Below are 18,539 nucleotides of genomic sequence, written 5' to 3' on the forward strand. Positions count from 1 at the left end.
GAAAATCGTTTTGAATATTTTCGTTAATTCTTTTTAATATTTTTAATTGCGTTAAAATTGATTTTTAATTGTGTTAAATTGTGTTTTTAATTATTTTTTACTCTAATGTAAGTTTATCATTTTAATTTCTGGAGAGTATCATATGGAAATGTTCTACATACTATATTGAAGTAAACTCCTCTTATTATTTTACAAAACTATTAATACTAATATCACATACCACAATGTTTTTAAACTGTGGCATTGATAAGGATCTGAACCAACAATTAGAAATCTGTATAAGTTAATAGTTATCACAAAAGAAGTCCAAACAGTAATATTTTTTCGTAATAAATAACATTTAAAAAATTAATTTTTAGGTACAGATTAACCTAAAATTAAAAAGCATAAAAAGTTAATTTAATGCTTGTTTAAATAAGGTTATTTATCAGTGAGCGAAAATTTTGAAAACTACTCTTGAAGATGACCAACATTGAGGTTGATTTTGAGCTTAAAACAGTAATGAAATGGTTTATAATGTGAAAAAATTCATTCTGTTCACTGATTAACCATTCAAGAAATTGATGATAAACTGGAAAGTGTCAGAAGAATTTGTTCCAAGATTGTTGATTATGATGACCAAAAGGTTTATTATTGAAAACTGCACAAAGAGCCAAGAAAAGCAGAAATGGATTCTGATTATAACAGTTTCGTTGCTACTGGTGAAGAAATATACGGTTATCATCCCATTTCTTGTTTAAGAATAGATTAGATAAGAATGATTAGATGGCAAACAAAACCTGTTATACAGAAATTCTATTCAATTGAGAAAAAAGATGACAAAATGCCATCTGTTTGAAAGCAGTCGATAGTTTTGCAACCATAACAACGTTCCTGCACACTATGCACTTCTATTCAAGAATTTTGGGTCCAAATATAATTTCTGTAATCTTTTTTTTTTTTTTTTTTTTTTTTTTTTCAAACTCAAAATGAAGCTGAAAGGGCAAGATTTAACAACACCCCAACCATCCAACAGCAGAACTCAACCAGCTCACAGCTGGAGACTTCCAGTGATGCTTACAGTAGTGGCAAGAACTTCAGCACACTTGTATATCAAGGGAGAAACTATTCTGAAGGGCTCATAAAAATGTTTTATATACCCCTTTTTGGTCAGACTTTTTGATCAGACCTTGTATGTGTATTAAAGAGAAAGTGTGGAAAAATATGGTTTTTGTGGAGGTATTCAAAAGTGTATAGAACAACACCCTACCTCCCATCAATTTCAGCATGTAAAGCACAATTCATATAAAGCCTCACATTATATGGCCCTTCTTCAAAACAACTGATGAACAACCTCCCATATTATAGGAGAGTTGAGTATTATCAGTACTACTGATATTCTTTTAAGAACATTACATTAACAAATAAAAATGTTTAAAAAAAAACAAATTTAGCATATTTTAGGGGAGCAGAAGATATACATTTTAATTGCTATAACATCTTTACCTTATATCTGTGCATTACAATCAAGAATTCAGATCAGATTGTGATAAAACTTCATAATCATATATGTCAAAATCACTACTATGGGATGATGTAAGACTAGCAATATTTTGTTTACTTTCTATAAAAGTCTGCAAAGTATCTTCAAGTACTGCTTCTAAAGAAGTAGTAACGCTACTATTGATAGCAGATAATAGATCTATGTCGTCATCTTCAATATTATTGTCATCAGCTTCAACATCATTACTAAAAACAAGTCCTTGGGAAAAAGGCTCTTCTTCTGAACCCGAGCTTTCTTCAATAATATCAGCTGGAATACCATGTAATGATCCCCTATGATAAGTGGCATTATTATTTTCAGGCTGAACCAGTAGGTCTTCTGCTTCTACATCACTTTCTGGCTCTTCTTCTATACTTGGAAATTCATCAATGCCATGGCACAATACTTTTTCTTCTTCTGGAATAAACAATAACAGTTACATAACTGATGAATCACCAACAATAATGAGGAAAAGGGCTGTTACAAATGTGCAATATGCACATACAGGCAACAAATGAGAAGGGCAGTCAAAAGCAACTGTCTCTCATTGTGATGAATATTGTATAGGGCAGGCCAAAAGAGATTTTAAGATACTCAAAATAAATGTCATAATTACAAGTTAAATAAAACCTTATTCTAAACCTTAAAATAACAATCAAATTACAATTGATTGCATCTTCAAGATATATATATATATATCCTCAATGTGGGTGTGAAAGACTGTAACAAGTTGCATGTGCTCCAAAATCAGGAGAATCTTTCACAGTTTCTCAAATTTTTTTAGCATCAGATAATGCATAAAAGAAAATAATAATAATAATAATAAAAAAAAAATTGAATAATAAAACTTAAAATGCTTCATGTTTATTTATATGTACTATGGCTGTAATACTAAGTTTGTTTTGTTTGTTATTTGGTTTTTAGGAGCATTAGCAACTAAGGCCATATTGCTCTGGGAATATGCGGTGGTCATTCCCTTGACCTTCCCGCATCCTCCGTATTTGGTGGTGACGAGCTTGAACCCCAGTCTAATCAAAAAGTGTGTGCTGCGCACTGCTGCTCCTTCCTACCTGGCTACTGAGGCACCGTAATACTAAGTAAAGATACTGTTAAAAAAATTAAGCGGTTTTTTTTTTTTTTTTTTTTTGCATAGCCATCCACATATTAAAGTACCTGGACTAGCCAGCAATGGAGAAGAATGACATTTAAATCTTTCTTGGGAAAAAGTTTTTTTTTTCGAATAAGGTATTCGAAACACCCTAGTAATTTTTGAAATTTTCCATCAAAAAATGCAGCATCAAGTGAAGCAGTGACTTTTAGTACTTCAGAATCACAGGAGAGACAACATTTCAGAGCAGTTCTGCAGTTGTCAGCTTCCTAAACAATTCAGTAACGTCTCTCTCTCTCTCTCTCACAACATGCTAAAGCATGCATTCAGACTCGTGACAGCCACACCGGATTTAGACAGTCTGTGAATAATAATGCCCTACAAATGAGAGGTTTTGAATTTTACATGATGAAGCAAGTATTTACAAAAAGTTGACACTGTGAATGATTTCATTTATTGCTTTTTTTTTTTTTTTTTTTTACCAGCTGTTGTATGCCTATAACTCAACAATGGTTACTTTAAATCCAAAAGCACTTACTTTTTTTTTTTTGTTTGTACTTTTTGGCAGAGGAACAACATCATAAATATAAATTACCTTTTTGATGAAATTCTAATACAGCTGTCTAAGAATATATAAATTCATACACCGACCATTGAATAAAATTTAAAATTTAATATGACTACAATTTTTACAAAAAAAAAAAAAAAAAATATATTTACAATAAACTATTACGGAATGCTAAAAACTGTAATAAAAAAGATCATTTACAATAAAATTTGCTAAAATATAAAACATTAAAAGCGCTAAAAATCTGAAGCTTTTGGGAGCATCAGCTCCCTTCTTCAACAGTGATATAACTTCCTGCAACATCTCCTTAAGTAGCAGGCTCACGGTACCTCCACACGTGGTATTTCTCCACGTGGTTCAATCGGCACATGGTCAGAACTGGAAGCGGAAATGTCTCGGGAACGTGGCAAAGAAAATCGTTCATCCGACCTTAATATAATTGTTTCAAAGATAGGATTAATACGTATACCTCTATCTCTGTTTATTGTATTCCTACTGGATGAACTAATCCGTAAACCCTCGAGCCATTTACGCTCCCAGTATCCATGTGCATGATCCAAAATAATAGCGTCCTCCGGGGAGATTTGATGCTTTTTTTTTTTTTTTTTTTTTTGTAAAAATTGTAGTCATATTAAATTTTATTCAATGGTCGGTGTATGAATTTATATATTCTTAGACATGAGTTTTCCCGACCTCAGAGGCCTCTTTCAGGATATTCTAATACAGCTATTTGTAAATACATTTTATACCTTATAAACAAATTTATTTGGCCAACCGGGCTAGCTGGGTAGGTAAAGTGCCTGCCTGGCAACCCAAATGTCGCGGGTTCGAATCCCGCCTAGGGCTTGGATCAAAGTACTGCAAAAACCTTGGGAGGTGCATTATGGCCACAGAAGCCGATGCGCCAACAACTACTAAAAATAAAAAAAAATAATAAAAATAAAAACAAATTTATTTAAATCTCTCTTCAGTTTCCAAGTTCTTATTTTAAAACAGCACTCGTGTGGCTACAACCTGGAAGATCAACAGGAAATGATTTTGAATTTTTTTTAAAAAAAAAAACAAAGGTGCAAAGTTGTTTTAATATATGTTAAACTCAATAAAACCTAATATGACAGTTTTAGGGGGAAAAAAAAAAATCCCAATATCTTAATAAGAAAAGCAATATCGAAAAGCTAATAACAAAATTATATCAACTATATTTGGTCACTAAGAGACAAGAAAACAGTTTATAGATTAATTTTAATGTGGAGCAAGGTCTCTTTTGACTTGTAATAGAACACCAACTATAGTATTACAGGTGGACACTTAGGAATTTTAATTGTTAGCCCCAGTGGATGGCTTCTCAAATACTTTTTCGATTTGTTCATTTTTGGTTCTGTTGGTTGGGTCTCTGAATGGGTCAACCCATCACTGTCACATCATTCTCTCCAAACTAAGCAGCCAAAAACATGGCTTTGTGACATGGCTTAGGTTAAAAAAAGCATAATTGAGGATATCACAACATTGCACCTTCTACAAAATCATCAGTCCAATATTGGACCACAACGGTTAATCTCTATACTTCATATTTAGGTCAATACCTTTTCAAAACATTCTCTAGGTTGGCACCATACTAAAGTTCTTCTACTAATGAAACATATACAGAGATTCATCATTTCAGCAAATTCTTTTACATTCCATCAGAAGCCACTTCTTCTGAGCAAAACACCACTGCATCTAGTGTTGTGCATTAACTTTTGCAATGAAAGGTTTGTAGGTGGCAGCATCATTCCCAGATCTCTGGAAGTTCTCTTGCACAACCACTGGGTCATAGATCTTTAATCAAAATATGTCTCCTTAAGTCAATGGAACAGCTTTTGAATGGAATGACTTTGGAATAACCAACTACCTTCCAGTTGTACAGAATAAAGGGATGATGCATCTTCCTTTTGAATTTGTAATACTAACAAGCATATATGGATAATTGAAAACTTTTCAGGGAGTAGAATATGTGAATGGAGAGACAGATGACTCTCCAAAGCAGCACATTATTCTAGTGAAGGACCAGTGTGCTGCACACCATCTGTCATGACATGTGTGTGTGTGTAAATGTTGTCAGCATTAAAATTGAAAATTCACATATGAAACTTAATTAACCAAATAACCAACCTTAAAGTTTTGGTTCTGTTGGTTCCACAGAACCAAAACTTTAAATTTCTTCCTGTTTCTGTGAACTTCTCAGAACTTAGCATTATCATATAAAATTAGAAATTTTGGAAATAAAATGAAATACTGGCTAACTCAAACCCATTTAATTATTTAACATGTTGACTGTAGGGCATTTCTAACACAGGACTGAACTTTAAAAGTTAACATACCTCTGCATGCTAGAAACATAAACAAACATAACTGAATGGTTGTGGTTAGCATGAAGTGCAGTAGCGCGCACACACACACGCACACACACACACACACACACACACACACACACACACACACACACACACACACACACACACACAGTTGTAAGCTGAAGTTTAAACAGAACATTTTTTAAATTTGGTTACAAGTTAGTAACCAAACAAGTTATTAATAACTGCCATGCATTTTGAAGGCTATGTTTTTTTTTTATTGTCAGCTTCCTTCTCGATTCTAGGAATATTCAAATTTCCATCAGAAAGCAGTCATACAGTCCATACTTATAAACTCAGATGTGCGGAAGTTTGCCTTTAGCCAGCAGGTAGTTGATTGGTGGAACAAACTTCCATCTGTTGTTGTAGAAGTTGATAGTTTAAATTAATTCAAGGAAGAACTAGACAAACATTTGGAATGAATGGATCAGTGAAATAGGAAGGGTGTTTTTTTTTTTTTTTCTTTTTTTTCTTTTTCCTGATGCTGTATAAGCTTGCTTTCTTGCATCATGTGCCTCTGCTAATGCTATGGAGAATAGAAAACTCTTTAGACGGTGACATATGCAGTTGGAGAGACAAATGGCTTTCCAAAAGGCAACATTATTCCAATGATGGATTAGTGTGCCGCACAAAAATAGTCGCTGGATGAAAATTTGGTTTGCAAATTTTGAGGATTTCACAAGTGTTTATTTTTCTAGCACGCAAAGTCACATTCACTTTTTATTTATATATATTGGATTCCTGTTTCATATTAATGATTTTTTCTAATATACTGACTTGTTTTTACAAATGCAAGTTTGAACCCTTTTTTGTAAATGTCTGTAGTATCAATTGTTATAGTTTTCTAATATTGCATGAAAAAAATAAAAATATATAACAGAATTCACAGTTATCTGAATACTAGTTGTCCAAAATTTTAATCATATGAAAACTTTTTTTTTTCCCCACCTTTTATTTTTTTTCCTGATTTCACTTAAAGAAAGCGACAATTTAATATTTAACAGAAAGAAATGAAACCATCACACGAATATGATAAAATCATGAATCACTTATATAAGGTATTACGAATAAAGCAAAGAAGAGTAAATTTCATTTATGTCTAAGTGTAATGTCAACTACACTGATATGATTCATAAAAACTACACAAAAAAAAAGCTACAAATTCACCATTATATAAATTACTGCAAATAAAAGTTTATGTAAGTCAGTTTGTAGGCACTGTTTTTCAGCAGAGGTTTTATGCATGATATCGTGGCTGGTATTATACAGAAGTGGCATGGATAATCTACACAGCTTACTTGATTTTTTTCACAAACATAAGACTTCTTGTTTCTGATATGCCTTATTCTTTACATTTTTATTTGTATAGGTCAGTGGCATGTAAACTGTAGTCCTTGGGAGTTTGTGAGAAGATATAATTCAACTCCCACACTAATTCTTGGAGATATGTTTTGAGACTTTTTTAATTTGGAGATCTGTAAGTAAAGCTAGGAATCAAAAATGCACCAAGACTGAAAAAAGTTTACAAGACACTGGTACAGACCTTAAAATTAACCCTCCATACATAAACAAGGATTTTATCTGTAGAGTATGATTAACTGTAATAAATTCTTTGGACATTTTAACAACAATATACAAAACTAGAGATAAAGTATGAACTGCACAATAGTTTTGACAACAATTCAAGTTATCACTTTTTGATAGACAAGAAAATAATTTTACCATTAAATATTTGGAATCAGGAATGGAAAATGAAGAGAAAAATTTTAATGAATATATATAATGAGAATAACAGCCAGTGAAGTTTAATGCCCTTCAGCTTACTACTAGATGGATTGAATCAAAATCAATTTGTGCGCTTACAGAATGTACAATTCAGAATTGTACATCCTGTAAATTTATGTGCGAACAGACTGATATCTTTCAAGCAGTAGAACATGGTAGTTATTTCAAAGCTATATAAGTATGTATAGTATACAGTGTGATTCAGGAGGAATAGTAAATATTTTGGTAGGTTATAATATCGATTATTCTGATATTGCATGAGTGAAAAAGTTAATATAAACATGTCCAATTCTCAATGGATATGGAGATACAGTTATCTGAAACTGGCACACACAAAGCCATTATGAGAGGTATTAAAGAACGATAATTGACTTATTTTTTTGTGTTTATTGACTTTTGAATGATACAAAATACAAATAATTGACAAATTTTTTACAGTTCACAATAAATGTTCAAAAATCCCTCAATGCATTTTGCAACTCTTGTGATATGATGTGTTGTTCTTCTGAGGTTTGATTGGCATTCCTTTATAAGGACAGCAGTATCTAAAATTAGTCAGCAATTCATCTCTTATATTCACCTTTTCTTTGTATTCACCACTTTTCATCCATCCCCACAAACAAAAATCTAACAGAGTAAGGTCTGGAACCTCGGTGGCCAATGAATGGGACAACCACGGATGATCCATTGTTCAGGGAAAGTTCGATTTAGATATTGTATCACCAGATAGGTATAACATGCAGGAGCTCCGTCATGCTGAAAGTACATACCAATCCTTGTAGCCAAAGGGAACATCCTCCAATAGTAGTGTAAGTTAGTTTTGCAGAAATTCTAGGCAAACGGGTGCTGTAAGACAATTTCGTAACACAACAGGCCCAATCAACTGATTGTCGATGATACTGCACCACACATTTACAGAGAAGCGATGTTGAAAATTTGTTTCTACAGTAGCACGTGGATTTTCATCTGACCACCTATGAGAGTAACAATGTTGTTGATACTGTCACGGGTGAAAGTAGCTTCATCGCTGAACAGTATTAATGGAATTAATCAGTGATTAGCATTTACCCACTGACAAAATTGCAATTGCTGGGTGTTGTCTCCTGGTTGAAGGTGTTGCACCCGCTGTATGTGAAATGGATACAAGCCGTGCTCACGTAATGTTCGCCATACTCTTCTCTGTGGAACATCAATACGTGCAGAAATTCTTTGTGTATTATAAATACTAATAATATATTTGTTGCTTTTATTTTCTTAAACTTGTATTTCAGTACACAGTCGAAGCTCTTTATAGCAACCCTCTTTTTAACATCCCGACATGTTATAACGTCCTATGTCGTTGGTCCTGGCCAATTTCTCATTAGCCTAATGCTATTTTACATTCATTATAATGACATTAAAAATAAAAGGATTTCTCTATAACGACCATAAATTTCTACCTCTTAATCTGAATTTTTAATTACAATATTTGTGTTTAAAAATAACAGAACACTTCAAATATATTGAAGTAATTGACGAGCTTGCAGCCACGAGAAATCATTTGTAAGGATTTCCCACACTCTTTTCTCACAGTGCAGTAATGAAATGAACATTGACTAGAAGTTCATTTCATTAGTTTGAGTGCATGTTCAAGAAAGCAAATAGCTTTGCCAATCACAGATAAAATTAAGATTTTGTAAGCTGCAAATAATAGTGTGCATTATAAGACTTACATTACCAAACAGTTCTGCATTCATAAGAGTACTCTGTTCATTATTCTGACAGATCAGAAAAATGACTGAAAGTTTAGAGCAATCTGCTGCACTGGGTAGGATTCGAGCATGACAGGTAAAGTATCCAGATCTTGAAAAGGTACTTTTGGAATGGCTAATGGTGATTCGTGTGAAAAAATGCTCCTGTAGATGGTAATCTTTTAAAAGCTAAGCTGAATCATCTGCACATTGAATGGATTTAAAAAAATTTAAAAGTTCAGATGAATGTTTACAGAAATTAAAGGCTCGTCATGGCCTGTCTTTCAAAAAAGTGTGTAGTGAAAGTGCAGCCGGGGCCATTTACGCTACAAAGGAATGAAATAAAATAGTTTAAAAAATGTTTTGCTGACATACAATCATAACATCTTCAATGCTGATGCTACCAGATAAAACAGTTAAATTTAAAGGGGAGAAATCTAGTGGCAGAAAAAGGCCACACAACGTATTACCATTCTCCTAGCAGCAAACATGTCTGGCACAGAAAAGCTCCCTCCTTTAATCATTTGGAAAGCCCAAAAGCCTCGATGCTTTAAAGGTTTGAAGACATTACTGACTATGTATTGAGCAAACCAAAAGGCATGGATAACATCACAAATCTACAAAGAATGGATCAGAGACTAAGATCACGGGACGAGTGAGAATAGAAAAATTTTGCTGTTTGTGGATAACTCAAGTAAACTATATACAGGAATACTTCACATAGCACGGTTTCGAACAGCACGGGTTTTGCTATAGCGCGGTTTACAAATTGAAAAAAAAAAAAAAAAAAAAATTAGCTGCATTACGCACCAATACATTTGATATGTATGTATGTATTATATAATGCCAGCACGTAGACCAATGCATTATGAATTCAAGGCCATTCTGACTGTTGTCGAAACTCCCATTATATACGGACTCTGCTAGCATTCATACATTAGTAAACACTCTAGATTCCGAGCGGTGAGGTCGTTGATTGTGCGTAAGCTGTACAAATATTTTTCACTGTGTATTTCTATTAAAGATTATTTTTTAAAAACGTTTTAATTAATTATGTTTTAAAAAAATAATCTTTATTATCTTAAAACGTAATTAATAATCTTAATTATGTTTTAAGAAAAAAACCTTTATGTGCAAATATGAGTGGCAAGAAGAAATGTAATGGTGCTGAGTGTTCTTCTAGATCCAAACATCAAACGAGGTATGGCAGGCATTGCAAAATGACATTCGATGTTATAAAGAGATGTATGCAGATAAAAAGAAGGAAAAAAAAAAAAAAAAAAAAAACCGTGCAAACTAAGCTGATCAGTTATTTTTCAACATAAAAATACAGTACATACTTCACTTATATTCTTTTGGTATGGTACATACTGCAATAAAAATCATTTCTACTGTACTTACTAGTATTTTTCATTTTTATCATTTTAGTTTCTTTTTTTGCAAGAACTTCGTGTGCATCAATTTATAGTAAACATTTATATTTTTGCAACTCAACCCATATAATCAAATTGTCAGAAAGCATTACATTAAAATAGCTTGATCGGCACAGTTTCATATACCGCAGTATTTTTTTTGGCATGAATTAACCGCGTTATGCGAGGTATTCCTGTACTGTTGAGTATATACCACCAAGTATGATGTCAGTTCTTCAGCCACTCTATTAAGGTGTAATCCAGTGTTTTAAGAAAAACTACGAAAGAATGCTATTAAACAAAATTCAATGTGAAATCGACATCCTGCAGGCAATGTATTTATGTGTTTCAGCATGGGATAAAGTATTTATGCAGGCAATGTATTTATGTGTTTCAGCATGGGATAAAGTTGATGAAAAAGTGATCGCCAACTGCTTCAAACATGCGAAGTAACTTCTTTCTCTATTATTAATTGTGAAGAACAGTCTGATGATAGGGAAGAAATATTTTTGCATGTGGATCATCACCTAAACTTACAAGAACACTTAAGCTTCAAAGATTAAGCAGAAGTGGATGCGGACACTGAATGTTTCAGGATATGCAAGAATCAAGTAGAACTCAGCTGACATAATGGAATTTTCTGAAATTTGTAATGATGAAGGTGAGGAGCCTACTGTGATTGAACGCGGAGTTTCAGTGAAAAATGCTCATCAAGGATTAGAGCTTGTAAGTTGATTTTTCAAGTTCAGCCTAACTGCGAAAGTGAAATAGCTTCCGCAGTTCTTTCAATTTTGCACACCTTCATAATTCTCTTTTAAAATATGCTCTACCATTGAAACAGTGTGTTTTGACAGTTTATTTTAAAGTATGAAACAATTCTCTGGTTAGATCTTGATAGGTATGCAGCCTATGTAGTGAAATTTACAATTTAATTGTAACCTTACTGCATACTACAATCAAATGTAAAATTTTCAATAATAATTTTTTTGTGTAACACTGCAGTACATATTATAAATAAGATTATACTATATTGTATTAGTAGAATTACATTAAACGTTCAAGCTTTTACTTGTTTTGTTGCTGATTTTCAGGCCACAAGTAGACAAATAATTTGTAATCTAAGTTAGCATTTTAGCATTAGCAGAGGCATTTGATGCAAGAAAGCAAGCTTATGCAGCATCAGCCAAAAAAAATAAAGTAAAATAAATAAATAAAAAATAACCACTTCCACTTCACCCCTCTGTTCGTTCGAAATACCTGTCCAGCTGAGCCTTAAACTTATTTAGGCTATCAACTTCCACGACAAGGGATGGAAGTCTGTTCCACCTACCAACCACCTGCTGGCTAAAGGCAAATTTCTGCACATCTATCCTACATCTGTCTTTCCTCAATTTGAATTTATGCCCTCTCAGGTGATTATTCTGAGCAAGAGGAAGAATTCCATCAGCATTGAGCATGCTCAAACCATTCAAGGCTTTGTACACCTCTATCAGATCACCACGCTGGTGCCTAGTCTCCAGACACTGTAATTTGCAAAACTTAAGCCTTTCTTCGTAAGAGCACCCCTTTGTTCCATTCACTAATCTTGTTGCCCTTCTCTGTACTCGTTCTACCAGCTCTACATCCTTCTTGCAATGAGGCCTCCAGGCCTGTATACAGTACTCTAGGTGGGGCCCGACCATTGCCTTATACAAGGGAATAATCACCTCCTTATCCCTGCTAGAAAAATTCCTATATATCATTGACAATACACCATGAGCTCCTCTTGCTGCCCTTCTCAGAAAACTTCATATATGCCTGCACAATTACCCCGATATCCTTTTCATTCTCTAACACTGTCAGTGTAGTACCACAGACTTGATATGTTGCTCTGGGGTTGCTGTTTTCCATATGTAGTACTTTACATTTGTCAATGTTAAACTTCATTTGCCACCTCTCAGCCCATCTGCTCAACCTTTCCAGATCCTGTTCCAGCAGCATAGTGTCAGTAGTGTCCTTGACAACAATGCCAACCTTCGTATCGTCTGCAAACTTGGACATTAAGCTTGATATACCATCATCAATATCATTTATAAATACAGAAAACAATAAAGGACCCAATACTGAACCCTGAGGGACTCCACTAATAACATTAGTTCACGATGAGCAGTGTCCATTGATTACCACTCTGTCTTCTCCCCCTCAACAACCCCTTTATCCATAGCAGCAATTTGCCTCCAATGCCACACTGCTCCAATTTGCGCAGCAGTCTTCCATGTGCAACAGTATCAAAAGCCTTTCTAAGATCCAAGTATATAATATTAAAGTTATTCCCTGCATCCAGTTCTTTTGTGACTGCATCATAGTATCCAATCAAACTGGTCATGCAAGACTTCCCCTTAACAAAACCATGCTGTGTCCGAGCTATAACTGAAGTCTTGCCTAGATGATCCTGCAATGCTTCTTTAACCAGTGCCTCCATTAATTTTCTGGGAACAGAAGTTAAACTCACAGGTCTATAATTACTTGTGTCAGCCTTTGATCCTCCTTTGTGAATTGGGGTCACATTTGCACATCTCCAGTCCATGGGTTCCTCCCCCTGAGTCCAAGGAAGCTCTCATAATTATGGCTAAGGGTTTGCTTACTTCCTTTGCTGCCTCCTTTAATATAACTGGATAGATCCCATCCACCCCAGGTGCCTTTCTTGTATTTATCTTCAACAATTTCTCCTCCACTTTACTCTCAGTTATTACAAGAGTCTCTAGCTTACTGCCAGAGTTGAATACACCTCTGGCATTCCCCTCTCTGAATAACTCCTCATGTGTGAATGTCGATGCAAAATATTCATTTAGTTTGTTAGCTACCTGAGCAGGATCATCAACAGTTGACCCATCGATATCAAGTGGACCAATCTGATTCATCCCCTTCCTTCTAGAGTTTACATAAGTAAAGAACTCTTTGCTGTTTTTCTTCGCATCCCTTGCCAAGGATTTCTCGTAATCTGCCTTCGCCTGCCTAACCTCCTTTGTAACTTGGTTACAGATCAACTTGTATCTATCATAGGCTTCTGTGTCATGTGTTAATTTGTATGTATCCCATGCATTTTTCTTCTCTGCCATATGCCTCATTAGTTCATCTGACATCCATTTAGGCCTAAACCTTGAACAATATTTCTTAGTTGGTATGTAAAGCCTAGTAGCTTCCAAGATAAGTTCTTTGAAAGCTTCCCATTTTGAATTTGCTGTTTGTAACATCATCAGTTGATCCCACTGTGTAGAATTTAAATACTGTCTCAGTCCATCGTAGTCGCCTTTACGAAAGCAATACCCCTTCCCTTTACCCCTAATGGTAGTTACCTCTTTGAGTAAATCCCACTTCAGAACACTGTGATCACTGCCACCTAGTGGTTCATTTATCTGCAGATTCTTAATGCATGAAGAATCACTAGTGATAATCAAATCAAGAGTATTACTCCCTCTAGTTGCCTCCCGAACATGCTGATATAGAAAACAATCATCCAATAAATCCACAAAAGCCTTGCTAGTGTGTGAGTGACCAGCCCCCAAATTCCAGTCAATATCTGGGAAATTAAAATCCCCCATTATAAGACTCTCTGATTTACTGGCCCACTCTTTCTCTGTACAGTTTCTTATTATACTCATCAGAGTCATTAGGCCTATATCACACTCCTACTCTCAATTTTGATCTCCCAATGCTTATGTTACACCAAACTGACTCGACACTGCACTGTCCAGCGATGTCGACTGGCTTCACTTCCTTGGATTTTATGTGTTTCTTAACTAATAGCATAACCCCTCTTCCCTTCCTATACACATTGTACTCCCCAAATTCCAGTTCTGCATTCCTTATATCTGTGTGACACCACATCTCTGAAATCCCAACAATATCTGCCTTTGATGTTTTGAGCAATACCTCAAATTCATCAAATTTATTTACTAAACTCCTAGCATTGGTGTACACGCAAGTATACATGCACCTGCTCTTCCTCTTAGCCACCCTAACACAACCCATGTGTTTACATGTACTCCCATGATTCCCAGCAGTCTCTGAAATATCCTGCATCTTATTTTCCAGGCTGCTGCTCATTCCAATAGAAGCAGTGCAAGAATCACTTTCTCCTCTGCCAGTGGCTACTGTTAATCTATTAGTCCTTGTATCCCCCAATCTGGCAGTTTTCCGACCCACCTAACACTGCCTCGATAGCATCAGCAAACATTCTTGCACCCTTTCTATTTAAGTGTATCCCATCCCTGTAGAAGCAGTCTCTCCTGTTAACAAGTACAGACCAGGCTGAAAAAAATTCTACCCCCTTGAGCCCTGCACAATCTTTCCAGCGACGAATTGATCGACAGGGCTCTCATCATATACTCCCTCCTATTGTGTCTGGACAGAATTGCAGACACTTTCAAATTCAACCCTAATTCACGGCCTTTTTTTCAACAGTGACCTGTACTTGTTAAGTAATTCCGCCGGTCTCCTACTCTTAATATCATTAGTGCCAACGTGTACAACTATATAACCTTTTGTGCCCTTAAAAGATGATATCCGCTCTACAACGTCATCAACCTTTGCCCCTGGCAGACATACCCTGGTCCTGTTCCACCTATCCTTTTTACAAAGCATGTTTCCCGTTTCCCTGACAATAGAGTCACCAACAACTACTAGTTCCTTTGGGACCAGCGCATTCTGCCTTGGGGTACATTATTAGATGTCAAGTACATTATTAGAAATTTAAATTCTATATAAAGAATGTTTCAAAATTGCACAAAACAAATGCAAGAGCATGTCCTACAGCTACAACTGTACATGGATTTTTTCAGCCCAAGTATGAGTGTTTCAAGATTTGCAAATTCCATTTCATGAAAAACATGATTCATCTAGAAGTAGAACATGGTTGAGAAATTGAGGATCACATGTATAATGCAAAATGAGCCATTGGCAAAAGTTTTTGCATTTATTCATATCTTGTGGCAACAATTCTTGTACAGGCATACTGTGAAATGGATAAAATTGTTGTTCATGTGTTTGCAGAAGAAATATTTATGCAACTTGACAACCTTCTTGTTTTTTTTTTTTTTTTTTTTTGTAGGCAATACTTGTACAGCATGAAATATTTGCACATCAACATTTGTAGGTGATCGAAATCTCCCTCTACTAACATTTATGCTTAATGGTTTCAATGTGACTATTTCTCCGTGTCATCTCTTCACAGTAACAAATGTTTCAGGATTTGATATTCACTGAGGAAGAAATGTTTTGGTGTTTCTACTGGCAGCAGCTATGAAATTCTTATGAACCACACCATAAATTAAATTAAATCATATCAGTTAATTTGATAAAAATAAACAGGTTTGTAGCTCCCATAATACCAGTTTAACAAGTGGTACTACCGTGAAAAATGAGGCAGTTGTATTTGAAGACCTGAAACTAAGTAACAGACATGCTGACACTATTATTATGCACTCTGCTACACTGTTTACTCACAAATAAGTAACTGGTATAGTTCATGTAGTAGAACTACACTACTGACATTAAAACAGGCATTAAAAGTACAAAACATATGTACATACATATGTTTTGTACTTTCAATGCCTGTTTTATGCAGTCATATTTTTATGACACAAATTTGAATGTAAAAAAGTTTTACCATTGTACATGGTTTTGAAATTTGTGATTAATGTTTAACATCTTAGATATGAAGGCTTCTGAGACATGATTATTGGAACTTTTTTTCTTACTTTTAGCAGCAGCAGCAGCAGCATATGATCTTACATTTTTTCCATGCAATTTTGAAACACCCTGCACAGTATGTATATATAGAAAGTGTTGGTATATAGTAAAATCATTTAGCCAACTAACATTTAATTAACTTGTATGAAACTTTGACTAATTAAATTTAAAAATACTGTTGAAATTTACACTAACCTTCATTTACAAGATGTTCCATTCCAAACTCTTTCACTACAGTGGAATCATTAACAGGAGACAAATCCTGATTTTCTTGTTCTTCATAGCACAAGTCAGTAACTTCAATCATTTCTTCAGGATAAAATTCCTGCAGCTCATTGTCTATATCTATATTTCTTTCTTTGTTTTTAGAAAGAATAAAAATATTTCATTAAAATTTTAGTTTTTTTGGCACACTGCATATCACAGTAAAAAGATTTAAAACATTGTCAGAAAATTGATTAATTAACTACACCCTTCATTGTGGCAGTCATACAATTTTTAACCCATGTGCAGAGTTTGTTATTTGTTATTTGGTTTTTAGGAGCATTAGCAATTAAGGCCATATTGCTCCAGGGATATGCGGTGGTCATTCCCTGAACTTTCCCCATCCTCCGTATTTGGTGGGCACGGGCTCGAACTTCGGTCTAATCAAGAAGCATGTGCTACGCACTGCTGCTCCTGCCCACCTGGCTACGGAGGCGCCCCATGTGCAGAGTTGGGTAACCATTAAGTCCAGCCTAAAGCTATTGTGGCAACATGAAGTAATAACATTATCTAGTGTACTACACAGTTTGTTTAAGAGAGGTAAACCTGTAAAATATAAGGTTTACACGTTTACCTGTAAACCTGAGAGAAACGTATACTCACAAATAAAAGAAAGTGAATAAAGTAATTATACTATTATAAAAGAGACAAGTACTATATCCAGAATATCATATTCAACAGTTTATAGGATCATCCATAACAAACCAAAGAAGTCTAGATCATTATTCTATTTACATCTTAACAAGAGGTTAAGATGTAAATAGGTGGGTGTAGCTATTCCTCTCCAGAAATAACTACACCCATTCTTTCCAGTTTATAGGTGATTAGCTAAAGAAGTTTGCATAATTTTAACCCCTTGTTGTTCAGATTTCATAACAGAAGATAGAAGAAAATGTTGACAATCCAAATTCATTTCCTTTGTGACAGAAAATCATCAGAATCAATGAATAATGTAGCAATGGCAATAAAGTAATGCATATTAATATAAGTTAATAAAACATTATAAAAACAAATATTTTATTTAAAAAACATGTGATAAAATCTGAATATGTGATGCCACTAAATGCTACAATAAGTTTTGTTCTACCTCATTGGTTCTACTCGTTAGACCCAGTGGCTTTTGGTATTACACTCACTTGTCCTTCAGTTTTGTAGGTAAGAATTTTATTTTTGCTGTTTATAACATATTAGCATCAAGGTTTCAATTTTAATGAATTGAGTTGGGCAATTTTCATTAAACAGAAAAAAAAAAAATCATTCCTTTGCAAAGAAAAATGAATTTATTAACAATGTAAGGAGGGCAACAGGAGTCAAAATTCATCACAGTGACAGTGCAGTCATTGCCAGTCAAAAGCACCTGATTTTTTTTTGATGAAAATATATCTGGTTGGAATGATAGATTAATTTCCCACTTAAAATTAACTCATGACTAAAATTAACATTTTTTATATATATATAAAATTAGTGGCTGTTTGATAAGCAATAAAAAATGAGACTGATCTCCCTAGTTTTCACATGAAGCACTAAACTAGAATAATAAAAGAACTAAACTAGCATAATAAATAGTCTGGAAATGAACAGCTGGAAAGATCTGTAAGGTGAATGGCAGTGTATTAGTATTAACAAATGATGCAAGGAAGCAAGCTTATACAGCATTGGCAAAAAAAAAAAAGGAAGGTTATTCCAACAGTCAACTACCTTCTGAAAGCAAATTTCTGCACTTCTATTCTGCACCCATCCTTCCTCAATTTAAATTTTGCACCTCCTTATGTGTGTTTGAGCTAGTAATGATGCCATAAATATTTAGCTTACTTAATCCATTCAGAGCCATAAACACCACGGTCAGATCTCACAGGTGCTTAGTTTCCAGAGGTTGAATTTGTAGAACTGAAGCTCTTCTTGGTAAGCGTATCCTTTTGTTCCCCTCGCTAATCTGGCTCCTCTTCTCTGCACCCATTCCAACAGATCCATATCCTTCCTAAAAAAAAGCTTCCATACCTGTATGCAGTACTCGCGATATAGCCTAA

General features: G+C 34.5%; 1 protein-coding gene across 3 annotated transcripts in view; it reads right to left on the reverse strand.

The window, feature by feature from the left end:
- Positions 1-547: 547 nt before the first annotated feature.
- LOC150090720 (uncharacterized) overlaps positions 548-18,539 on the reverse strand; it is a 97,211-nt gene continuing 79,219 nt past the window's right edge. For 2 of the 3 annotated variants that reach the window (XM_090379660.1, XM_090379678.1), the window contains exons 7-8: positions 16,444-16,605; positions 548-1,939 (exon numbers count right to left, since the gene is read on the reverse strand). In XM_090379660.1, the coding sequence (XP_090235786.1) occupies positions 1,506-1,939; positions 16,444-16,605 (596 nt within the window). In that variant the 3' untranslated portion in view covers positions 548-1,505. The remainder of the gene's footprint in view (positions 1,940-16,443; positions 16,606-18,539) is intronic. The other variant, XM_090379669.1, reaches the window with a different exon arrangement.

The sequence above is a fragment of the Mastigoproctus giganteus genome, chromosome 1 (genome assembly GCF_048544385.1).
Source record: "Mastigoproctus giganteus isolate SK-2022 chromosome 1, ASM4854438v1, whole genome shotgun sequence".
Lineage (NCBI taxonomy): Eukaryota > Metazoa > Arthropoda > Arachnida > Uropygi > Thelyphonidae > Mastigoproctus > Mastigoproctus giganteus.